Here is a 21,838-nt window from a genome sequence, read left to right as displayed (position 1 = left end):
GTGTGTCCCGATTCGAAATACTGAGATCCAAAACAAAATACCAAAGGCCCAGAAGGATGCAATCAAACAGATGAGTTTATTGAATACACATGCGGGGAGGTACGAACTGCCAAACATCAGTTGTAGAACTCCACCCAAAAAGACACTTCAGATTGCTTTTGATTCATCAGGGTTGACGCCCCCTCATGCGTTTACAAAGATTGTGATATATCAGATACAGTAAATATTCATTTTCATAAGCTAAAATAGACATAGAAGTTCCTGTCTCTATCACATTTTCCATATAAGGCCACTCGCTGCATCCTCCAGATGGTCCTTGGGGATGGCAGTCATCTGGCCACCTCTTCTGTCACCTGTAACTGGGCAAACTCAAATACAACAAGAAGCTGAATACATTCAGGCCTTCACTCCAGCCTGTTTCTTGATTAAATGTATTATATGTGTTTTGTAAGCGTGCATGCATTGAACCTTCCATAGCTCCAAGCCACTTACTCCATGTTTTGCCGGGACATTCACACCCAACGGAGCTTTCAACCTTCTAATTAATTGACTGAGCCACAACTCTTTAATAAGCACCAAACTGCAATGTGTATATAAAATGATTACCTTTCCACCTGCAATAAAAGAGTATTATGTGATTATGATAACACCTGCAATATAGATTTTAATGTAATGTTGGCAGCTTCAATAACTGTTTCAATAAAATGATTATCATATGGTTTAATGCAATGATCATGACTTAATGCAAAGTTAATTAATGCAATGATAATGATAAGAAGCATAATTAGCAGTAAGATATTTCCCTTATTCCACACTCCCCCCTTTTGACCCTGTTCACAAACAGGGTCACCACAGTCCGTCGAGTCACTCCTCCTTCAGTCGGTCACCTCCACGCCCATCAGTGGCATCATGGCGACCCAAGTCACCGATTCTGAGTTCACGGCCCTTGTTATTACCTTCTCCAGCAGTCCTCTGGCATAGGGAATGAAACAACAACCTCAGGTGTTCGAGGTGGTCGACCAGAACACACTTCGTAATAAGCACTCTGTGTACACAATTATTATAGTTGTCCCGTTCAGTGCTTTCATCAGTATGCAGAATGCTTCGTAAGGTCCAGCGTGTTTAACATATATGGTTAGATGTACTGATGTGCTTATGTCATGTGCGTTAGATGTGAGTTGTCATGTGTCCATCTCTCTGCTCGGCTCGTGTAGTGTGTTCTGCCGTCTTCCAATGCGGATTGCATGATGAACAGAGCCATTGCCAGTAGTAAGTTGCCAGCTTCCACCTGAGAACACTTCATGCTTGGGGTTGGTCACACCCAAATGTATCAGTACATTACAATATACTACTATACTACTAATATACAATAGTCCATTATAATGTTTTATTCATATTTCATTTTGTATCCATCAAGGGCTTCGGGTGATCTGCAGTTTCACCCTTTCCCAAGCTGGAGACATTTTCCTGTGTTATAACCTGTTTTGGTATAGCATTTTATTTCATTTTGCTGCTCTTAATGTAATGGTACATTCTAATTATACTTCATTAGACTTAACCAAAATGTATATGCTTTCCTCCCTTTGCTCCTGCTTTAAAGCAAAAAACTTGGTCACTTCAACAAGCGTTCGTTATTCTGTAACTTCATTTTATATAATAAGACTAATGTCGAGCTGCATGTGTTATCTCAATATTTTACATGTCACACAATTTAGTTACAAGCAAAATTTCTATTCGGTTCCTCTTGTCTGTCACTTGTTATTGGGCCAGCTCAAATTCAGTTAAAAGCTAAATGAATTTCAGGCCCTAGGCCTCACCTATGTTTAAACCATATGTGTTTGTAAGCGTGAATGCTGTTTATCCTTCTGTTGCTCCAAGTCCCCTACACTATATCGACTGAGACATAACGCTCATCGAAGCTTATGACCTTAACTGGACCGAACATCAACTCTGTTAATGAGCACGATTGCAATGTGTAAGAAAAAATCATTTCTACATATTTAATCTCCAATATTATTCATTTGAGTCAGCGAGACTTTTAACATCCTCATAAAAGCTCTCCTCTACCCTAGAAATAAATCTATTTACTATCTGTTTCTAAAGCCTACATTATAACAACTTATTTTAAAAATCAAAAAAAGATCCCACATTTTCTTCTCATAAAATGTGCACTATTTTCCCCAAAGCATATCCTTTATTCCCACAGTTTCCCTTTAAGTTTGGTGTACAACTTCTTATTAACACCAGCAATTTATCTTCTAAACAGAATTCAGTTCATTTTACTCCTTTCTTTAGAATTAACAATCTCTGCCTCAGTTTTACCATCTCTAAATTATCAAACAACCCCAATCGTTATAAAATCATACTAAAACCCATTTCAAATTAAATCTTAAACCCCTCTCTTTTTTGACACATCTCATGTGGCAAAAAACTCAACATGCTTCACCCAAGCTTAACAAATTAAACGGGAAAAAGGTTAGTCATATCATATCATTTCTCAGAACACCTCAGCCATCCTCCTCTCCGGTATTTTGCTCCAGCCCTGAAAACCTGTGTTTAAGGAATACGATCAATTTAATTATTATGTCAAATCTTCTCCAAGTCGTTGCTCCATGCAAAGTCTGGATCCTTGGAACTTCCTGGAAACAAAACCTGTACTTAACTCTCCCCCTTTATGATCCAGTCTGTGTCATGACAAAAAATAAACTTAAACAGAACAGTTATTAATCATGTATCACCTCAGTTAATGGTAACTTGAGTTATATCAAAAATGTTTCCCTTTTAGCATTTAGCCTTCTCCCAACACTATAATGTAATAATATGGTCTAACCCAAATCAATAAAACAGAAATTCACTCAAGGGAACATCAGCATCCCCAGATTTAAGTCTCCCACTTGTCCTGCTTATGGCAAAAACAAAACAAAGCATCCCCTTTCTTTTCCTCACATGGTAAATTTGTCCACATTTATTCATTCCCACCTTAGTCCAGTCACTCACATTCACTTACATGCATTCACACATGATATTTTTTGCTGATCTGCAGCCTTCTGCGCACGTCATCAGATGCTCCACATCAGCAAAATGAGCTCAATCATTTGTTTTATTTCGTTTTCCTTTTTAGGAAAATAGTTCTCTATACTTTTGACTGGATTGACTCGCTGCAATCCTTTTTCAGACAGGGACTCGCCGCCAATCAGTCTCTGATTGTAATCAATTATAATTCTGTAAAGCCCACCTGATTTTCGTACTTGGTAATTTTGTCAGCGCCGTCAGTTCACTCTCTTCCAGGCCTGCTTAGAACAAAAATGAAAAAAGAGAGCTGATTATTAGCTCATCAAAGTACAAAACAAAATCACCTGACAGGTTTTTTCCTAAGTGCACTGTTACAAAAACTATGGGCCCTTTTAGACATGTCCATGTTTATCAAAACTCCCTCTATTAAAATGAAAAACAACAGCCCCAAAAAATCTTAAACAATCTTAAATTTCACCCATTCAACGCACTGAAAACCTTGTCAAAAGATCAAAGACCGTTTGCACAATGTCACCCTTCCTTACTCTCCCATGTTTTCCTTCAGCATAAAATATAAACCGATTTCAACAACGTACCATCACTAAATTATAAATTTCCTGTCCAAATCTGCCCCTCTGAACAGACCTGACCACCGTAATCAAATATCCTGATACTTTACCATTATATATTTTGCCAAATAATCTTCAACAGCCACCGCTCTCTCTTGAACTGAAAGCCTCCGACACACACACACACAGGAAGTGTCTCTGCTCCAGCTAATTTGCATACTGAGTCATAGCTCAACAGCCAACTTGACAAGAGAAATACATGTTTAAACCTTATCACATTATTGAATTATTTTCATTTTCTTTCCATACTAATCACTGGTTTTGATCACTCAGTACAAGAGCACTCCTGAGTCACTCTTATAAACACTAATCACTTTTCTTTTGTTTTTTCCATAACTCACTCCCTTGTCATACAGCTTCGTTTGAGTTATTCCACAACAACTCTATTTTATCCAAGTGTGTTTTAAGTGTATTTTCTTCAACATTCACACCATTTTAACACTCATGAAATTAGCAGGCTGATTTAATTACATATGTTTGTGTTCTTAGCCAAGTTTTAATCACTATCTATGCATTACTCTTCATGAGCTTGTCTGTGTAAGGTTAGTGCATTTTCTGTTTGTATGTGTGATTTTTTATAAATGTTTCTTTATGATCTTTGTGATCTTGTAAATGTTTCTTTTGCAGTGTTTCAAACTCCTTTGACAGGGTGTGTTTTCTCTCTTTGGCTCATCACTGGTCATTGTTAATGACATTTCCCCTCGCCTGTGCCCAGTGGTCTTACCCGTTAAATCCCGTCTCCTCCAGTGACTCCAAGGTCACTCCGGGACTTAGGTTCAAGCAATCGTGACTGCGCCTTGCCTTAGGTTGTCCCAGGGTTTCGAGGTGGGATCTTACCCGTCATGGGCTGTCCAGCCTTCCATGCCCGCCTACTACAGGGGCCAACTGGGCAAGGGTGTTATCAGGCCTAGGGAACACACTGGTTCTGGAAATTAAAGGAGTGTAAACTGCTTTCTTTATTAAACTTTCCAACAATAATTTCACATGTAACAGTTTGTGTACGTGCGTTTTCAATTCATTAATGTAATTGTTAGTTCCTGTATTTATTTCTCTCGGTCTGTCTCTTTTCTAAAACCTGTAATTAATATAATTTTATTACTTTATTACTTTTCTTAAACCATGCATTCGCTTCATCTTCTTAGAATTTAACTCTGTCTATTTCTCTGGGTGCTCCCCTGACATCATCAGTCACACACACACATACTTCCTGTTTCTTCAGGCAACAGGCAGACTCTGTCTCCCTTTAATTTTCACAGTTTACAAACGATCAGTAGTTCTACTAAATCTTGATCTAAAAACAATACACTTTCATTTCATGCACACTTTTAAATAGAGCTCTTTCAAACATAAAAATAAACTCAACCTCTCCTACCATCACTCATGCATTTCTTGAATTAAAAGCACTTGCAAACTTTAAAACATCCTACTTTATATCACAAAAGAAATATATTTCATACACACTTTTAAATATTCTAACCTCTTTCATACGCCATCAGTCACTGCCAGCATTCAAAAGTCACCAAAACATCAGCCAGAAAGCATAGCTACTGAGAAGTGGTCTGTGGTCACCACCTGCACCACTCCTTTATTGGGGATGTCTTGCTACTTGCCTATAATTTCCACCTGTTGTCTGTTACATTTGCACCAGAGCATGTGAAATTGATTGCCAATCAGTGTTGGTTCCTAAGTGGACATTTTGATTTCACAAAAGTGTGATTGACTTCAAGTTACATTGTGTTGTTTAAGTGTTCCCTTTATTATTATTTTTTTGAATAAAAAATTAGAAGGAGGTCTGATAATGATCAGAGGGAGACTCTGACAAGGGTGGAGGGAACATATGGGAACACCGCTGAGGGCAACTAACAAAATGATCTGAGAGGAAGACAAATAAAACACAAGAAACAGAGCAGCAGTTCCCAAAATAAAACAGGAAGATGGACATAACAGAATGAGGAGACAAGATTAACTTGACACAACTAAACAGGGAAACTAGACGACCATGGAGACAGGACACAGAGAGACAGACACGGGGACAAGACTGAGGACACAGAAAGGGAACAGGAAAGGAAAACAATCAACCTGAAGTCCTCTATCACTAACTAGAGACACAAATGCCACGACAGAGAACCAACAAAGGGATCAGGAAAACTCAAACACACAATGAAACTAAAACATTATCAGAAACAAGGAGCATAAACTACTGCTGGAAACCAAAAACTAATAATGAAATTACGAAACTCAAAATCCTGATGATTCAGGGACCCTGACAGTTTCAGTGTGCAGGTAGCAGTCAGAGCCTGCTGATTTACAATGATTTAGATTTCTGGGTGACCGTGGTTCAGTTTTCGTGGGTTGGGAAGCTCATCTTGTAACCGGAATGTTGCCGGTTTGATCCCCAGCTCTGTCTGTCTTGGTCGTTGTGTCCTTGGACACTTCACTTACCGCCTACTGGTGTTGGCCAGAGGGGCCGATGGCGCAATATGGCAGCCTTGCTTCTGTCAGTCTGCCCAGGGGGAACCGTGGCTACAACTGTAGCTTGCCTCCACCAGTGTGTGAATGTGTAAGTGAATGAATAGTGGAATTGTAAAGCGCTTTGAAGGTCTCGAAAGGCGCTATATAAATGCAATCCATTATTCAGTAACATACATGTGGTGGCACAAAACAAACTGTGTTTTTCACCAGTGAAACCAGAGAGAAGAAGAAGAAGTGGACACTGTAGATTCTTAGGTTCACAATATATTTGCTCAGATGTGATTTTTGATCAACCTTCAAATCAGGTTCAAAATGAAGCTTTGAGATTTAAAGTGTGTTTAGACTTCAACAGTGTCACTAACAGGTCGACTAAGACCAGGCTGTGATCTCAGTCAGAGAGCACAATCATTCTGAGACTGTTAAACTGCTGAATGGATACTTGGTACCTTAAATATGTTTTAACAGTGTCACATATTGTTGTCAGTATTTAGTAAAATTTTATGTTTGGTAACAATCTGAAGACGGTTTCTTCTTGGAAAAAGATCAAAGTGAGTCTGTGGTGCTCTGTCATCAACATTTTACAAAACAATTTATTGCATGTTGACAAAAAGAAGATGAAGCCAGTCAGTGTAACCAGAAGCACAATGTTTCAGTCACAGGAACAGAACCAGAGGTTTAACAGTGTGTGTCTCCCTCTAGTGGATGTTGTGGAGTATTCTGTTGTCTTTGCTCCAAAGGTTTTTGTACAGAGTTTTGGTGTTTCCTGTCACTGTGGGCTGCAGAGCACAGTAGTACACAGCAGAGTCAGACAGCTGAAGCTTCTGGATCTTCAGAGGAACTGATCTGATGCTGGAATCCAGTGTGGATGAAAATCTGTCTCCAGCCTCTGTTTTCCCTTCACCAACTTTAAAGCGACTCAGGATGAATTTGGGGCTGTTGTTTCCATCCTGTTTGTACCAGTAGAGATAATGATTTGATGAGCTGGTGTTATAGAGACAGTGAAGTGTTACTGTGCCTCCTGCAGCAGCAGTCTCTTCTCCTTTTGCTTGCAGCACGTTGTCTTTTTGTGCTCTGCATTCTGTAAAACACCAACAAACAGTATCAGTGTGCTGTTAAAGAATCATGTCAATGTTGGATTGATATCAAAGAAACAGAGTTGTGTTCATACCGAGGCACATAGCAGCCAGCAGCACTGAGATGAACAGAGGCGTCATATCTGCAGTGTAGAGTAACTGTGAGCTACAGCAAGTATAAAGAAGCTGTGATCTCTCTGTTTAGTCTTCATCAACACTAAGTTGGTGGATTAGAAGGAGGAGCCTGATCACAGTGACAGGACTCATTCACAGCCCTGTGTTATTCCCCCTGCTGACAGCTTTACACTCAGCACGTCTTTCTGCTGCTCTGCTTTGTTTATGTTCCAGGAAGCAGGTTTAACTTACAAAAGTGTCGAAAAAGAAAGAAATCATTCATGGAGCTCAAAGAGCAGAGCCTCCATTATAATCCAGTTACCTGAAGAATATGAATGTGCATCATGATGTTTATCTTAGAAAACAAGAAGACAAAGAATAAAAGAATCTTCAGGCACACAGTTGAGTCTGTTGAAGCTGCTTTCTGGAATACGACCCGATTAACAGGAAAGGAGAGCAGCAGTCATAGAAAATCAATTGTGAATTTGAATTTGAGATCAAGACCAACTCCAGACAGAGACAGAGACCAGCCCCTCTCCAGGAGAATGGTTCCAGCGCCCCAATCCATGTGTTGACGTGAGCCCAACTATATCTAGCCGGCACTTCTCAGGCTCATGCATTAACTCAGGCTACTTCTCCACCAGAGAGGTGACACTCCATGTCCCAATTGTTAGCCAGGGATCAGTCTGCCAGGGCCTTCGCTCCTGGCCGCCGCCCGGCACACATTGCACCCGACCCCTACGGTGCTTCCTGCTGGTGGTGGGCCTGCAGGACGATATGCCCATGTCCCTTTTTCAGGCTGTGCCCAGCAGGGCCACCAGATGCTCGCCATCGGGCACCCTCACAGGGCCTGGCTCCAGGACGGGGTTCTGGTGACCCTATCCCAGGCATTTCATTTACCTGTTACTACCACACACCAAATCCGGTCATTTGGTACTTCCTGGCTTGTGTAGCCACTAAGTAACAAAAGCTCAACACTGCCCCCTAGCATTGTGGAGCACTTCTGTTGTGTTTTGGAGTATGTACGTGCTTTGTCTCTAGGGGCAACCATAAATATACTTTTATTTATTCACTCCACATAAAATGTAATAAATCAATTATAAAATACAAAAACATTTCAACTTTTAACTATTTAAATTTTCAACTTTTTCCTTTTAAATAAATTTAAAGTGAAACAACACAAAACACTGCAAAACACAACACAATCAAATTGTTACGTCCCTCTGCAGCCCCTAATCTCTTCAGTGGGTTCAGCTGTTGCTAACTGACCACGCGTGGTCAGGTGTGGATAAAAGGATACCTGAGGCAGGCTTTCAGGGAGGAGCTCACTAGTCTTTGCCTTGGTGGCACCAGCCATTTCAGCCAGCCTGCTATGCCATTTTTTTATATAAAACCTCTTCTCACCTACAATCTCGTATTCATATCTTTTTTTTTATGTTGCGGCTTCTGAGCCGGGTCGTAACAAAAATATAAATTAAAATATGCAAAACAAAAAGAAGATGCACGTTCTCTGTCATATAGGCCTGGGATGATTTTTTGGGAGAGTGTTTTCCTGCTTGCATACATAGGATTCAGTCTATGAATACACTTTCTGAATCCTTTATCATCAACAACTGAAAAAAGTTCAATGCAAATCAAATGCAACCATTTTTGCCAGGTCTTTATCAATTGAGTTCTGTCTTGCTGGGTCACAGATGTCTGCAAAAACTGTCTAATTGAGCTCTGGGTTGGTTTAGGTGGTTGTGGTGGTGTACTGCATGATGCTGTAGATGCAGCAGCAACAGTTGCAGTAGACACACTGGCACCTTCAGTAATATCACACTCAACTGACTGTGTTTCATCTTCCTATTGCACTGGTGGGTGGACAGCTCTCAGGAGCCTGTGCAGGTTGTTTGTGGAGCTGGCACTAAATGATGGTCTTTTCTTGCAGACTCTACACTCTGCCTTTGTATTGTCAATGAAATTGAAATGGTTCCAGATTTTGCTTCTTTTCTTGGTGTCACACATTTTCTTTACTCTACCTGTCTAATGTGACGTTATTGTCCCTGGCTCTCTTTCTCTCTCTTTCCCTCCCGCTCTCTTCCTGTGCAAGCACAAGGCTCACATGCAGCGAGAAGTGAAAAAAGTGTTACATTGTAGAGGGCGACTTTCCTCTAAACAGGAAAATGTGTACAGTCAGGGGTTAATGTGGGTTCAGTAGGTGGGGGAACCATGGAATTGGTTGTAGTGGTTCAATGTGGGGAAAAGTCATTCGGTAACGCACAAAAGTGTTTGATTGACTAAAGTTTGTTTCTATATTTTGTTGGTGTTAACCTGGGATGGGAATCGAGAATCTGATCTCTCCAAAACTGATTACCAGTAGGTCAGTTCCTTGAAATTGTTAGTCTGCCTGCCTATCGATCCCATTTATCTGTTGTTGCATTGCATTACAGTCAGCTGATTCCAATTTGTGGGCCAGAGAAGGAAAGTAGTGGTGCAGTCTGCAGTGTGGAAATGGACATTACTTTTTTTTAATGCACAAAAGGACAAGAACACGATGGCATAGTGGAAACCACATCCAGGACAAAAACAGCTGCATTATGCTGCTAACACAACCTCAGGTCTTTGCAAGCCCCTGCACAGACAGCATGCTAACTAAGCTAGCCAAGAATCCAGTGTGATGCTAAAGCTACTGTAAGTGAATGCTGACCCCAGCCCAGCAGCCAGACCCTGAACTTCAACAGGTGAGCTGATGAGCAGTCAGGCTGCAGCCTCTGTTTTCTACAGTAGAATCACTGTCGTGATCACTTTGAAGTCTCTTTGTGTTGGTTTTCATCTTTGCTTGATGCTGTTGACTTTGTGTTCATACCTAAATGTAACTCAAATTTAAACGTGGTTTTGGTAAAATGTGCCCTAATAGGAAAAAAACCCCTAAGAATTGTTAGTTTTAACAATTATACTTGGTTGAATAAACCATATATTCAGCAGTTAAAGGGTTAACTTCTCTGAAGCACGCATGCACTGCTCTCAGCCAATGAGCTGCTACAAAATGGTGCATTCCACAGGAAGGAGTAGGAGAGAGGAGGTCGTCATATCGAGAATAAGATTTGGACATACTGGGTTGAACACTACACTATTCATGATAGGGATTCATAATACAGGAAAATGTGACTACTGTGGAGAAGAGAAAATGAAAGGACATGTTATATTACACAGTCAGAAGTATCAGGTGGAGAGAAGACTGACTGAAAACCTCAGTAATATGAAAATGAAACTAGATCTTATTGATTTACTGCAAAAGGAATCTAGAAGTAAAAGTCATCAGGCCTTATTCCTTTTTTTAACAGAGTGTAAATTGCTTGGGAGGATCTGAGCTGTTTTCTTTTTTTGTTTTGTTTTTTTGAACAACGTTCCAGTCACACTCCAGACCAGTTGGTGACGGTAATGCACCATTCAGTTGTTTGCCAACTGCCAATAAAATTTAAAAGAAGATGAACAAGAGTTGCTGTGTCCAAATTCAGGGGAAGGATGCTCCGTAGGATCCTTCCTACGTGACGTAGGATCCTTGGATGGCCGGGAAGAATGGAAGTGAGCAGCTGTGAAATTATGCAGCCTTCCAGCCTTCGTTCAAGCCCGCCCTTACTTCCACGCTTTTCCAGTCGCTAGCGCCACAGCGCGAAAACTTTAAGATGGACCCAGAAGTGTTGCTCCATCTATTTGCATATTTTCAATTCTCGAGGAGCTAGAAAAACTTTATCATTGTCGTGGGCATGTTTTGTACCTTAGGCTCATCAGAGACAATCATATCCAGGTAAAATAATTTTCTTTAATCCAGCGGTCCCCAACCCCCGGGCCTCGGACCGGTACCGGTTCGTGAGTCGTTTGGTACCGGGCCGTGAGAGTTGAGGCTCAGGTGTGAAATGTATGGTTTTCAGGGTTTTTATCGGTTTTCGGTGTTATTTTGTCATCGTTTTTATCGTTAACTCAGTTTTCCTGGGTCTTTTCACGTGTGTTATGAATAAATCTTCTTTTTTTGGTACCGGTACTAGTTTTATTTTGTTGTATTTATCCGCGACACCTTAAAGGCCGGTCTGTGAAAATATTGTCGGGCATAAACCGGTCCGTGGCGCAAAAAAGGTTGGGGACCGCTCCTTTAATCTACACGCATTTAGGAATTACTTAGCTAGTTTCATGGATAATTTCAGTAACAGAATTATTGCCGGTCATTCGTACACATTTACTGTATTGTATAAAATAGATACACTAAATCTCTTTGAAACTTATAGAATCTAATCTTTTGATTTCTTTTGTTACATAGCACTTCATCAAACTGTTGTCTGCAACAGTTACAAATATTATACTAGTAGTAATATAGCATCCACCACGGAAACATATTGGTGGTGTGGCAGCCGTCGAGTGAGCCAGCCCTGCAAACCCTGTGGATGGACGATGCAGTGGACAGTGGGAGGAAGCATCCTAAAGCTCTCTTTGCAGACCACCCTGTGTGATTCTCCACTCGCTGACCAGAAAAGACAAACCGCAGGTCTCAGTTGCAGCAGCCCATCCATGTCTGATCTTGCTTTGGCAGATTCAGCAACACTGCCAGAGACTTCCTGTAATCTATTACAGTTGTTAAAGAAACAGTCCAGAAACAGGTCACTCAGGTTAATCCTGTGTGAACAACTGTAAATATTGTTTTTCCTTCTTTAAATATTGTTGGTGTATTAGAAATATTCCTGTTTAATTATTATTGTTATTTACTTTATTGTCAATAAATAAATATCCATGTAAAATTGTTCAAAGTGTTAGCGTTATGTTCATGCATGTTACAAATACCTGTAAATTAAATGAGGTCATTGACAGTTACTGTCAAGGTAGCTGTCAATGAAACCAACTGGCAAGGTCAAGATGGCGCCTGTGTTTGGCTGTGCCGCTGCATCTTCGATCCGTGTTTTGTTTATTTTATATGCTATGCAAGTGTTTTTGTTACAGCTTTTTTTCTGGTGTCACCTCCCTTCGGATTTATGATCATCATGCTAGCGATCAAATCTGCAATGGATAACTTTCAGAGTCAACGAAACGAGGCTGTTTTCCTACCGCCGTTAGAGTACGACACAGCACCCGGTCTACCTCCACTCTTGCCGGTTAGCTCATTTTTGCTTCAGAGGCCTCGTTCGGAGAAAGCAAGGAAGGGTAGCCGGCCTTCACGTCCCTGCTCCGTCGTCTCCGGAAGAGATGGACCTTCGAGGGAGCTCTATTCCTGGGTTGCTACCGGTGAGATTCGGCTGAAACTTGTCGGAACGGATTAATCCCCGGATTAATCCCCACAACACATCTTTTTTAGAGCTTTGTCCACTATTTCTGTCTTTACTCTTTTTACTGTCATCTGTTCTGCATGAGAAACTATGTGTACCACCCAGGCTGTCATCTGGAAGCATGGAAACCCAAGCCTCATCGCGGCAGGAACCCTGCCTTGACCCTTTTCAGTCTGGCTTGCAAAAGCAGCACTCTACAGAGGCCGCTCTCCTAAGAGTCTATAATGATCTATTAATGGCATCTGACGCGAGGGTTAAAAAAACAGAATTGTTCTGTGATCATCTTGCTTGATCTTAGTGCTGCCTTTGACACCATCGACCACAAAATCCTACTTAACAGGCTGAAGGTTCTGGCTGGTATATCTGGCTCTGCCCTAGACTGGTTTTCTTCCTACTTATCAGACAGGACCTTTTCTGTTAGGACAGATAGGTTCACCTCTAACACTGCTGCCCTAACCTGCGGGGTTCCACAGGGTTCAGTTTTAGGTCCAATACTATTTTCTTTTTATATGCTTCCTTTAGCTGGTATCATTCAATCTTTTAGCGACCTGTCTTATCATTTTTATGCTGATGACATTCAGCTCCATATGTCCTTTAAGCCTCATCAGCTGGATAGGCTGTCCACCCTAGTCCAGTGCTTAGCCCAGGTTTCTGATTGGCTTTCAAGCAACTACCTCGTTCTAAATACTAACAAAACCGAGACCATGATCATAGCTCCTCCTGAGCTACATTCTAAAATCAGTCAGGTTCTTGCATCCTTGTGTCCATCTGTCAAGTCAAATATTTGAAATCTCGGAGTAATATTTGACTCTTCTCTGGGCCTTGACTCTCATGTAAAATCTTTGTCTCGTTCCTGTTTCTATCATTTAAGAAACATCTCTAAACTGCGACATATGGTTTCCTCAGCTGAACTGCAAAAACTAATTCATGCATTTGTGTCATCACGCTTAGATTATTGTAATTCCCTGTTTACTAGCTTGGATAAATCATCTCTCTCTTGCCTACAGGCAATACAAAACGCAGCAGCCAGACTATTAACTCGTTCTACCAAGCGTGTTCACATCACTCCCATCTTATATTCTTTACATTGGCTCCCAATAGAGTTTAGAATTCGCTTTAAAATTCTTGTTTTAACATATAGAGCACTAAACGGCCAGGCCCCAGGTTATTTATCCAAGCTTCTTATAAAATACACTGCTGCTCGTCGTCTCTGCTCACAGATTCAGAGTCTCTTAGTTGTTCCCCGTACACGACTGAAGACAAAAGGGGACAGAGCCTTTCAGTCTGTTGCACCAAGGCTGTGGAACAATTTACCACTACAGTTACGTTTGCTTGACTCTGCGGATTGTTTTAAAAAACAGTTAAAAATGTTTCCGTTTAAACAAGCCTTTTGTTGATCTACATATTTTATATATTTTTTTACATTATTTACATTTGATCTTTTATATTGTGTACATTGTCTATTGATTTTATTGTTTATTTTAATATTTGTGTACAGCGCTTTGTGATTATCTGTCTGTGAAAAGCGCTTAATAAATAAAGATTACTTACTTACTTACTTACTGTTTGTTGTAATCAATTTATTAATAACATAAAACTTTTACACTAAAACAAAACATATAACAATGTAACAAATATATTCAAATAAATACATTTTTAATTTTTAAACCAATCTTTCAAGAAGTGAAAACAGTCTGTCCATCCTCTCCCTGCTTTATTCTTGTACCGCCATGCCACAGTGGCCAAATTCTTCACCAGAGTAAGAGATGATCATTTTCTCTGCTCATTTTAATAAATTGAGCCATTTGGTCTTTGTCCCCTAAAATATATCACCAAAAGGTTCATTCAAAGAAATCTAAATTAGCTGTATGCAAGTGGCAATACATGAAAAACCGAGGGACCCACCATAGTTTACGGGTACGTTTGATGAAGATTATTTTACTTAAAAAAGTAATCTGGTTGTAACTTTTGTACCACCAGATTTTCATATACTTACATTTAAAAGTGTAATCCTCTACCGCATTAACTCCCGCTTCGTCCGAGATTGTTATGAGAAAAATTCTCCTGCATGACCTGCAATGAATCCTGGGATATGTTGGGCCACGAAGGACACACCGGACCCATCCTTCAAATCTGGGAAAGATTAGGATGAATTTGCTGCCACATTTGGAGGACTCTTCGAATTTGGACTCTTCGAATTTGGACAGCCTTCATCGCATTGCTGTGACATAAATCCCTACAAATGCGGCCATTGAAGCATGCTACCCCTGAATTTGGACACAGCCAAAATGGTGCATTGTCCCGCTGAGAGAGGACAGGCTTTCCTCTTCTCTCACGATGTCCCATGAGTTCTGAACACCCTAGCAGGAAAAAAAGAGAAGAAGAATCACCGAACAAAGGTACAAAAATGATATAGAATGAAGAGTTAGCAGGCGCTGCTTATGCTAAAAATGCTAAAACAATGCATTAAGTTAAAAACGATTAACTAGTTCTGCTTCTCTCCGCATTGTTCGGTCGTAGAAATCTGTCCTCTTGTGAGATCGGTGAGCAAATGATTTTAATTGTTTATTGTTTATTTGCACTTTTTATGAGTAAGTGAGTAAAATGTTTCTTGTATTTACTGGAGAAATAGGTTACAATGTGTGGTGGGGCGTGGTCTCCGGTGCCGTGCAGGGAGGCGGCATCCTTAATCACGCCCGGGGTGTGATTAACTTCTTATTCATAACTGTCTCGTGAGTTATTTTCTCATTTACTCTATTCTGTCACAACACAGACAAATATTCACATTTTGTTGGTTGAATCTGTGAAAAATGAAAATATAACAGATTGACATAATAAAATCAATGAGGAGATTCTCAAAGAGATATTAGCTTAAAAATGGGAATTTTATTTAAACACGAAAACAAAGAGTTCTTACTGTTTTTATTTTATACAACATAAATTCTGCAAAGGAATAAAAACTGAGCTGAAGACTTTTAGTTTCATGTGAGAGATTTTACCTTAAAGAGATAAACCTCTGTTACTCTGTTTATTTGGCTTCTGCTGCATTTTTGCATGTCCTCATCCACTAAATATAAAATAGTGTAAATGAGCAGCTTTGGATGTTTGACAGTTTTTATTGTGTCTGAACGTTCCTACAGTTGGTTTGTGGTTGATGTGGATTTGCTGCTCATGTGAATCCTCCCACAGTGTTTCATTAGCAGTTGTAACCACAGTGACTCTGATAAAACAGGAATTAGCAGAATCCATCTGATATGAAGCTGTGCTTTGAATACCACTTCCTCCTCTTTTGAGTAGTCAGATATCTGTGTTCAGGTTTTTGTACAGCCTCTTCTACACTTTGTATCACTGTGTTTGTAGAGCACAGTAGTAGAGAGCTGTGTCTGCCAGGGTTAGGGCTGTTATGGTCAGAGTAGTTGATGTAGGTGATGTTTGGGATCCATATCGATCATCAGGAATATACTCAGCTGTCTCTAATTTTCCTCCTTTGTAGAGTATAAACCGAGGAACCTGGAGATAAGAATGATGTCTGTACCAGTATAGGAGTGGGTAACCACTATCTGTCTGATAGTCACATCTGAGTGTGACAGATTTTCCTTCTGTTTCAGTAACTTCAGTTTGTTGAGGAGTGATTGAGTCTCCAGCTGTTAGTCCTGGAAAAAGAAAGAAGAAAAGTAGTGAAATGCAGTCTGTATATCTGCTTAATGCAGCAGCTTCAACTAAACTTTAATCCCTGTTCTTAAACTCACCTATAATGTGAGATAGAAGCAAAAAGAGGTGCAGCAACATGTCTTTGGAGTTACTAAAGCCAGACAGACAGCACATGAACAATGTTCTTCCACTGCAGCACAATGACCAACAAATAATGTCATTGGATGAGCTCAACTTCAGTGGGCGGGGCCAGTGCAATAGCTGAGCCAATCAAATAGTTTTGTGCTTCCACAGCAGCTCTGTCTCTGTCTCTGATCTTTACTGCTTCATTTCTCTGTTGTCTTTGTCATCAGTCCAATGACACAAGAATCAGAGGTTTAACAGTGTGTGGCTCCCTCTAGTGGATGTTGTGGAGTATTCTGTTGTCTTTGCTCCAAAGGTTTTTGTACAGAGTTTTGGTGTTTCCTGTCACTGTGGGCCTCACAGCACAGTAGTACACAGCAGAGTCTGTCACTGCAGCAGAGGAGATCTCCAGATGAAACTCCTTTTTTTCTTTCTCATGTATAAACTTCAGCTTTTCTGTTTGCGCTGAATGTTCTGCCATGAGAAGCTGTGGACGTGAACCGGACTTCTGATGGTACCAGTAGAGGTTCCTGACAGAGCCTGAATAGTTGCAGGAGAGAGTCACAGTGTCTCCTTCCAAACTCATCACTACATCTTTAGATGGTGTCAGTAAATCCTCAGAGGATCCTGAAAACAACAAAGACATATTTCACCAGGATGTTTCTGTATCTTTAAACTTAGTTTAGTTGATAAAAAGTGAATCAATTCAAACAACATCCAAAGATTTTCATGTCTATCATCTCCTTTTACATCTCACTCCATCTTTTGATGACTCACCAGTCTGAAAGGAGACCATCATCATCCAAATGAAAAGCAGGAACATGATTTTCTCTTGGACTGAATGAACAATAGAGAGAACACAGCAGCTCTTCAGCTCCTAAATGAAGCCTTTCATATTCACTGGTGTAGCTCCTCCTCCTCCAAAGGCTGCTTCTTCTGGATAGGCTTGGCCCTGGTTTCTGTGGAGCCTGTAAATAAAGAGAGCTTTGAATATTTGAAATATTTAGCAGAATGTAGAATAATCTCACTCATGTATTAAACAGCAGAAGTACACGTGTAAACCAGCCAGCATCAATACTGGATTTTAAGTAAGTCCATTACTGTCATCAGCTCAGAGGAGACTGACTGATGATGACACTGGAAAGTATTAATGATGTAAAGAAGAGAAAAGCAGCTGAACATGTAAGAAAGCAGGCAGGTGAGTGATTACAGATCGTCCTTATTGAACTTACACTTAAGCTTCATATGTTATCAGTCCTGCCTACTAGCAAGTGCAGCAGGGCCAGTCTGACCAACACTTGTGAGACTGATAACTGCTAATGACGGTCATTGAATGGACTGATAACATCTGAAGCAGGAGCATGGTGCTGGGTTTTGGAGGGTCAGGTTTATGTTCTGGGACTTCATGTTTATTATGAAGCTCTCTGGTTGGTTATGGTCCTTAAGTTTTTCTTGTTCCAGTTTTTACTTCATGGTTCAGGTTTGATTTACTTCTGTAACTGTTGGTGTTAGGTCTGCACTTGAAGACCTAGCTGACTCAGAGAATTATCACCATGAAGCAAGACACTCAGAGCTCAATCCATTTTAACTTGCACAAGGGAAGCCCGAATGGATCTTGGAGCTCCAAGCTTCTCACCTGATCCCAGACAACTCCAAAATCCAGCCTTCCCTCGCAGCCTTTTTATTCAGTGAACACACAAGCACCCCATTGTAAAAACCCCTATGGTATGTAATAAAAGTTAAGGGTGTGTGTGTGTGTGTGTGTGTGTGTGTGTGTGTGTGTGTGTGTGTGTGTGTGTGTGTGTGTGTGTGTGTGTGTGTGTGTGTCTGTGTGTGTGTGTCTCTGTACACGTGACTTCCTGGTTACAACCATTTAACAACATCCCTACTCATAAAAGGGTCATCTGCCCTCACCACCATATATGACAAGCACAGATTGTGGCTTCATGTTTTCTCTAATTATTTGATTGTTTCTGGTTTTGTGTCATTTCCAGCTGAGTGTTGTTCGTCTCCACAAACAGCTCTTTATGAACAGAACTCGTGCAGTTTTCTCAGCATTTTTATTTCCTGTTAGTTTGCAGCTTTGTGAGAGCTGACTTCTTTACTGTGTTACAGAGAACTTTACTGTCCTGTAAGAGCTCAGCATTAGAAGGAAAACTCCAAGAATTTTTTTAAAAGTTTTTATTTATTTATTACTTTTTGCATGTCCTCATCCACTAAATATAAAATAGTGTAAATGAGCAGCTTTTGATGTTTGACAGTTTTATTGTGTCTGAACGTTCCTACAGTTGGTTTGTGGTTGATGTGGATTTGCTGCTCATGTGAATCCTCCCACAGTGTTTCATTAGCAGCTGTAACCACAGTGACTCTGATAAAACAGGAATTAGCAGAATCCATCTGATATGAAGCTGTGCTTTGAATACCACTTCCCTCCTCTTTGAAGAGTAGTCAGATATCTGTGTTCAGGTTTTTGTACAGCCTCTTCTACACTTTGTATCACTGTGTTTCTAGAGCACAGTAGTAGAGAGCTGTGTCTGCCAGGGTTAGGGCTGTTATGGTCAGAGTAGTTGATGTAGGTGATGTTTCTGATTTATATCGTTTATCAGGAATATACTGACGATCACTGTCTGATTTTGCTCCTTTCCAGAGTATAAACTGAGGAGCCTGAAGGTCAGAATCATGTCTGTACCAGTGAAGATAAGCACCACCTGCATCTGTCTGATAGTTACATGTGAGTGTGATACGTCGTCCTTCTGTTTCAGTGACTTCAGCTCGTTCAGGAGTGATTGAGTCTCCAGCTGTGAGTCCTGGAAAAAGAAAGAAGAAAAGTAGTGAAATGCAGTCTGTATATCTGCTTAATGCAGCAGCTTCAACTAAACTTTAATCCCTGTTCTTAAACTCACCTATAATGTGAGATAGAAGCAAAAAGAGGTGCAGCAACATGTCTTTGGAGTTATTAAAGCCAGACAGACAGCACATGAACAATGTTCTTCCACTGCAGCACAATGACCAACAAATAATGTCATTGGATGAGCTCAACTTCAGTGGGCGGGGCCAGTTTAATAGCTGAGCCAATCAAATAGTTTTGTGCTTCCACAGCAGCTCTGTCTCTGTCTCTGATCTTTACTGCTTCATTTCTCTGTTGTCTTTGTCATCAGTCCAATGACACAAGAATCAGAGGTTTAACAGTGTGTGGCTCCCTCTAGTGGATGTTGTGGAGTATTCTGTTGTCTTTGCTCCAAAGGTTTTTGTACAGAGTTTTGGTGTTTCCTGTCACTGTGGGCCTCACAGCACAGTAGTACACAGCAGAGTCTGTCACTGCAGCAGAGGAGATCTGAAGAGTCATCAGTGTTTCGTTCACTTTCACAGAAAGTCTAGAGACTGGATCTGATGTCAGCTGTCCTTTGTCTGAGTGAGAGATCAGGAACTTTGGTGGTTTTCCTGGATATTGTTGATACCAGAAGAAATAATAGGTGCCAACAAAAGGTTTAGAGTAACTGTAGGACAGAGTCACAGTGCTTCCTTCTAAACTGGATTTCTGAGTGTCGAGTGCTGTGAGCTCCTCACAGATCACACCTGCAGACAGAAAAAACTCAGAACATGTAAAAGTCTTACTGTCTCACAAACAACAGAGATGGTGATTAAAAATGAACTTACCTGTTAACAGGAAGAGAAGCCAGTAAGGAAACACACAGTGATGTAATGACAGCATGTTGAGGAACATAAAGTTTGTTTTGTGTTGAACTCTGTTGAATGTGGAGGTTTTTCTCTCTTCTATAGTTCAGTAACAGCTCAGCTCCTCCCTGAATCTCTGCTCCTCCTCTCTGCTCTCAGTCACTCCTCCTCCTGTGGTTAACGCACTTTGGGATTCATTTATAAACAACATCACAAACAGTACAACTGTCTGTTATACTAGGATTACAGTTTCATACAAATAAAAGTTATTATTCATTTTTTCAAAAGGTTTGTGCCACAAAGACTTATTCTCTTGGGTTCTCTTTACATTGTGAAGATTTTATTTGCCTTATAAACCTTCTTTGGCGTTGAGCTTTCAAAGGCAGTTATGTTATAAACTGGTGGTAAAAATACTTTTCCAGTGGAGCACCTGTTTCCAAACTGCACTGATTATCTCCCACAGCTTGTTTCAACTTTGTTCTCCTGTAATAATTATTTATTCGAACGTATAATTATTTTTCGCTAACTTTTATCTACTTCTCTTCAATGAATATTTGCAGGAGATTGAGGCTTTTCACCATATTCTGCTATCAGGGGAAAAGAGAGAGATTTCACTGTCAACATCATGTGAAAGAGTTCTGCTCCTCTGACTGCTGCTGTAGGAAAGATTTGAGATTGGTGTGTCTTGTTGGTGAGACTGTCTGGGAGGATGGTGTTGAATTAATCTTGGAAACTATAATTGATGAAGAGCTCAGGGCGTTTTGGATTTTTAGATGACATGTATACCTATATACACTATAAATCTATCTGTACTGAACATAATACTGTAACTTTCATGTATTATGTTCATGAAAGCATGAGACATTTTGCAAACGTGTTCTGCGTTCTGATTGGCTATAGAACATTGTCAATCAATCTCGTGCCGTGTCTCCTTTACAGTACAGAATGCGTCCAGCTTGTCAAATCTTCGATCGCTAGCAGTGTGCCTCTAAAGTGCTGTACTGTATGTTTGTAAGTTTTCTCCAACAAACACAAAAATGTCGATGAAATGTTTTGCACCATCAAAGCCAACCGCAGATGCCTTTGGTTTCATTCTATAATACTGGACTTATTTTTCTACCAAGGTTTGAACTTTTATAGTGTTTAAACCATAGTGAAGTGTGGAAACTGAGAGGAATAGAAATATTTTACTGCTATTATTTGCTGCTATTTTTATAATCATCATTAACATTTCAGTGTTAATAGTGATGTTGCTTTCCTAGATGCATTCAGATGTTCAAACATATTGGTATCATATTAGTCTTTATTACAAGGTCCAAGAAGAACCACTTTAAACGGTTGAGTTGAATCTATAGTTGTAAATGTTTTTAATACTTCTATGATCTCAGGGTTTCTGTGTAGAAGGGCAGAGACAGGAAAATACACTCTGTGCCAAAATGAGACAGGAAACGAAATGCGTCTGCAGAGCATGTTTTTGCAGAAGTGAAACTGAAGCCAGAGTTTAAGTGCAAGCCAAAGAGCAGGGTGTTATTATGCATGTATCGTTGATTAACACACACACGCTTAGTTAGAGGGATCACTGATAGGGGAAAGTTCAAATTGTTTTGCTTGGGGTGGCTTTTAGACTATATTAGGAGGAGCAAACATATTAGTAGATCTGAAAAGGAAAAACCTGTGTTATGAAAATGATTTTAATCTTTTATACATGATTGCATTTGAGCTTATTAAAGAGCTGTGGCTCCTGGTCACGTGAAGGTCAGAAGTGTAACGGGTGAGATGTGAGAGCATTTAAGGG

The 21,838-nt window shown here is 40.3% G+C and overlaps 1 protein-coding gene and 1 gene segment (V, D, J or C); one reads left to right on the top strand and one right to left on the bottom strand.

The window, feature by feature from the left end:
• LOC120434305 (zinc finger protein 570-like) overlaps positions 1–21,838 on the top strand; it is a 488,395-nt gene that overhangs the window by 117,521 nt on the left and 349,036 nt on the right. The window lies entirely within an intron of this gene.
• On the bottom strand, positions 876–7,480 carry LOC116311485. The segment is given in 3 exon segments: positions 876–970; positions 6,835–7,191; positions 7,282–7,480. Coding segments are annotated over 3 exon segments (498 nt in total).

This window comes from Oreochromis aureus, linkage group 18, assembly GCF_013358895.1.
Source record: "Oreochromis aureus strain Israel breed Guangdong linkage group 18, ZZ_aureus, whole genome shotgun sequence".
Classification (NCBI taxonomy): Eukaryota; Metazoa; Chordata; class Actinopteri; order Cichliformes; family Cichlidae; genus Oreochromis; species Oreochromis aureus.
Note: the sequence above shows the minus strand (reverse complement) of the source record. Positions and strands in the feature narration are given on the sequence as shown.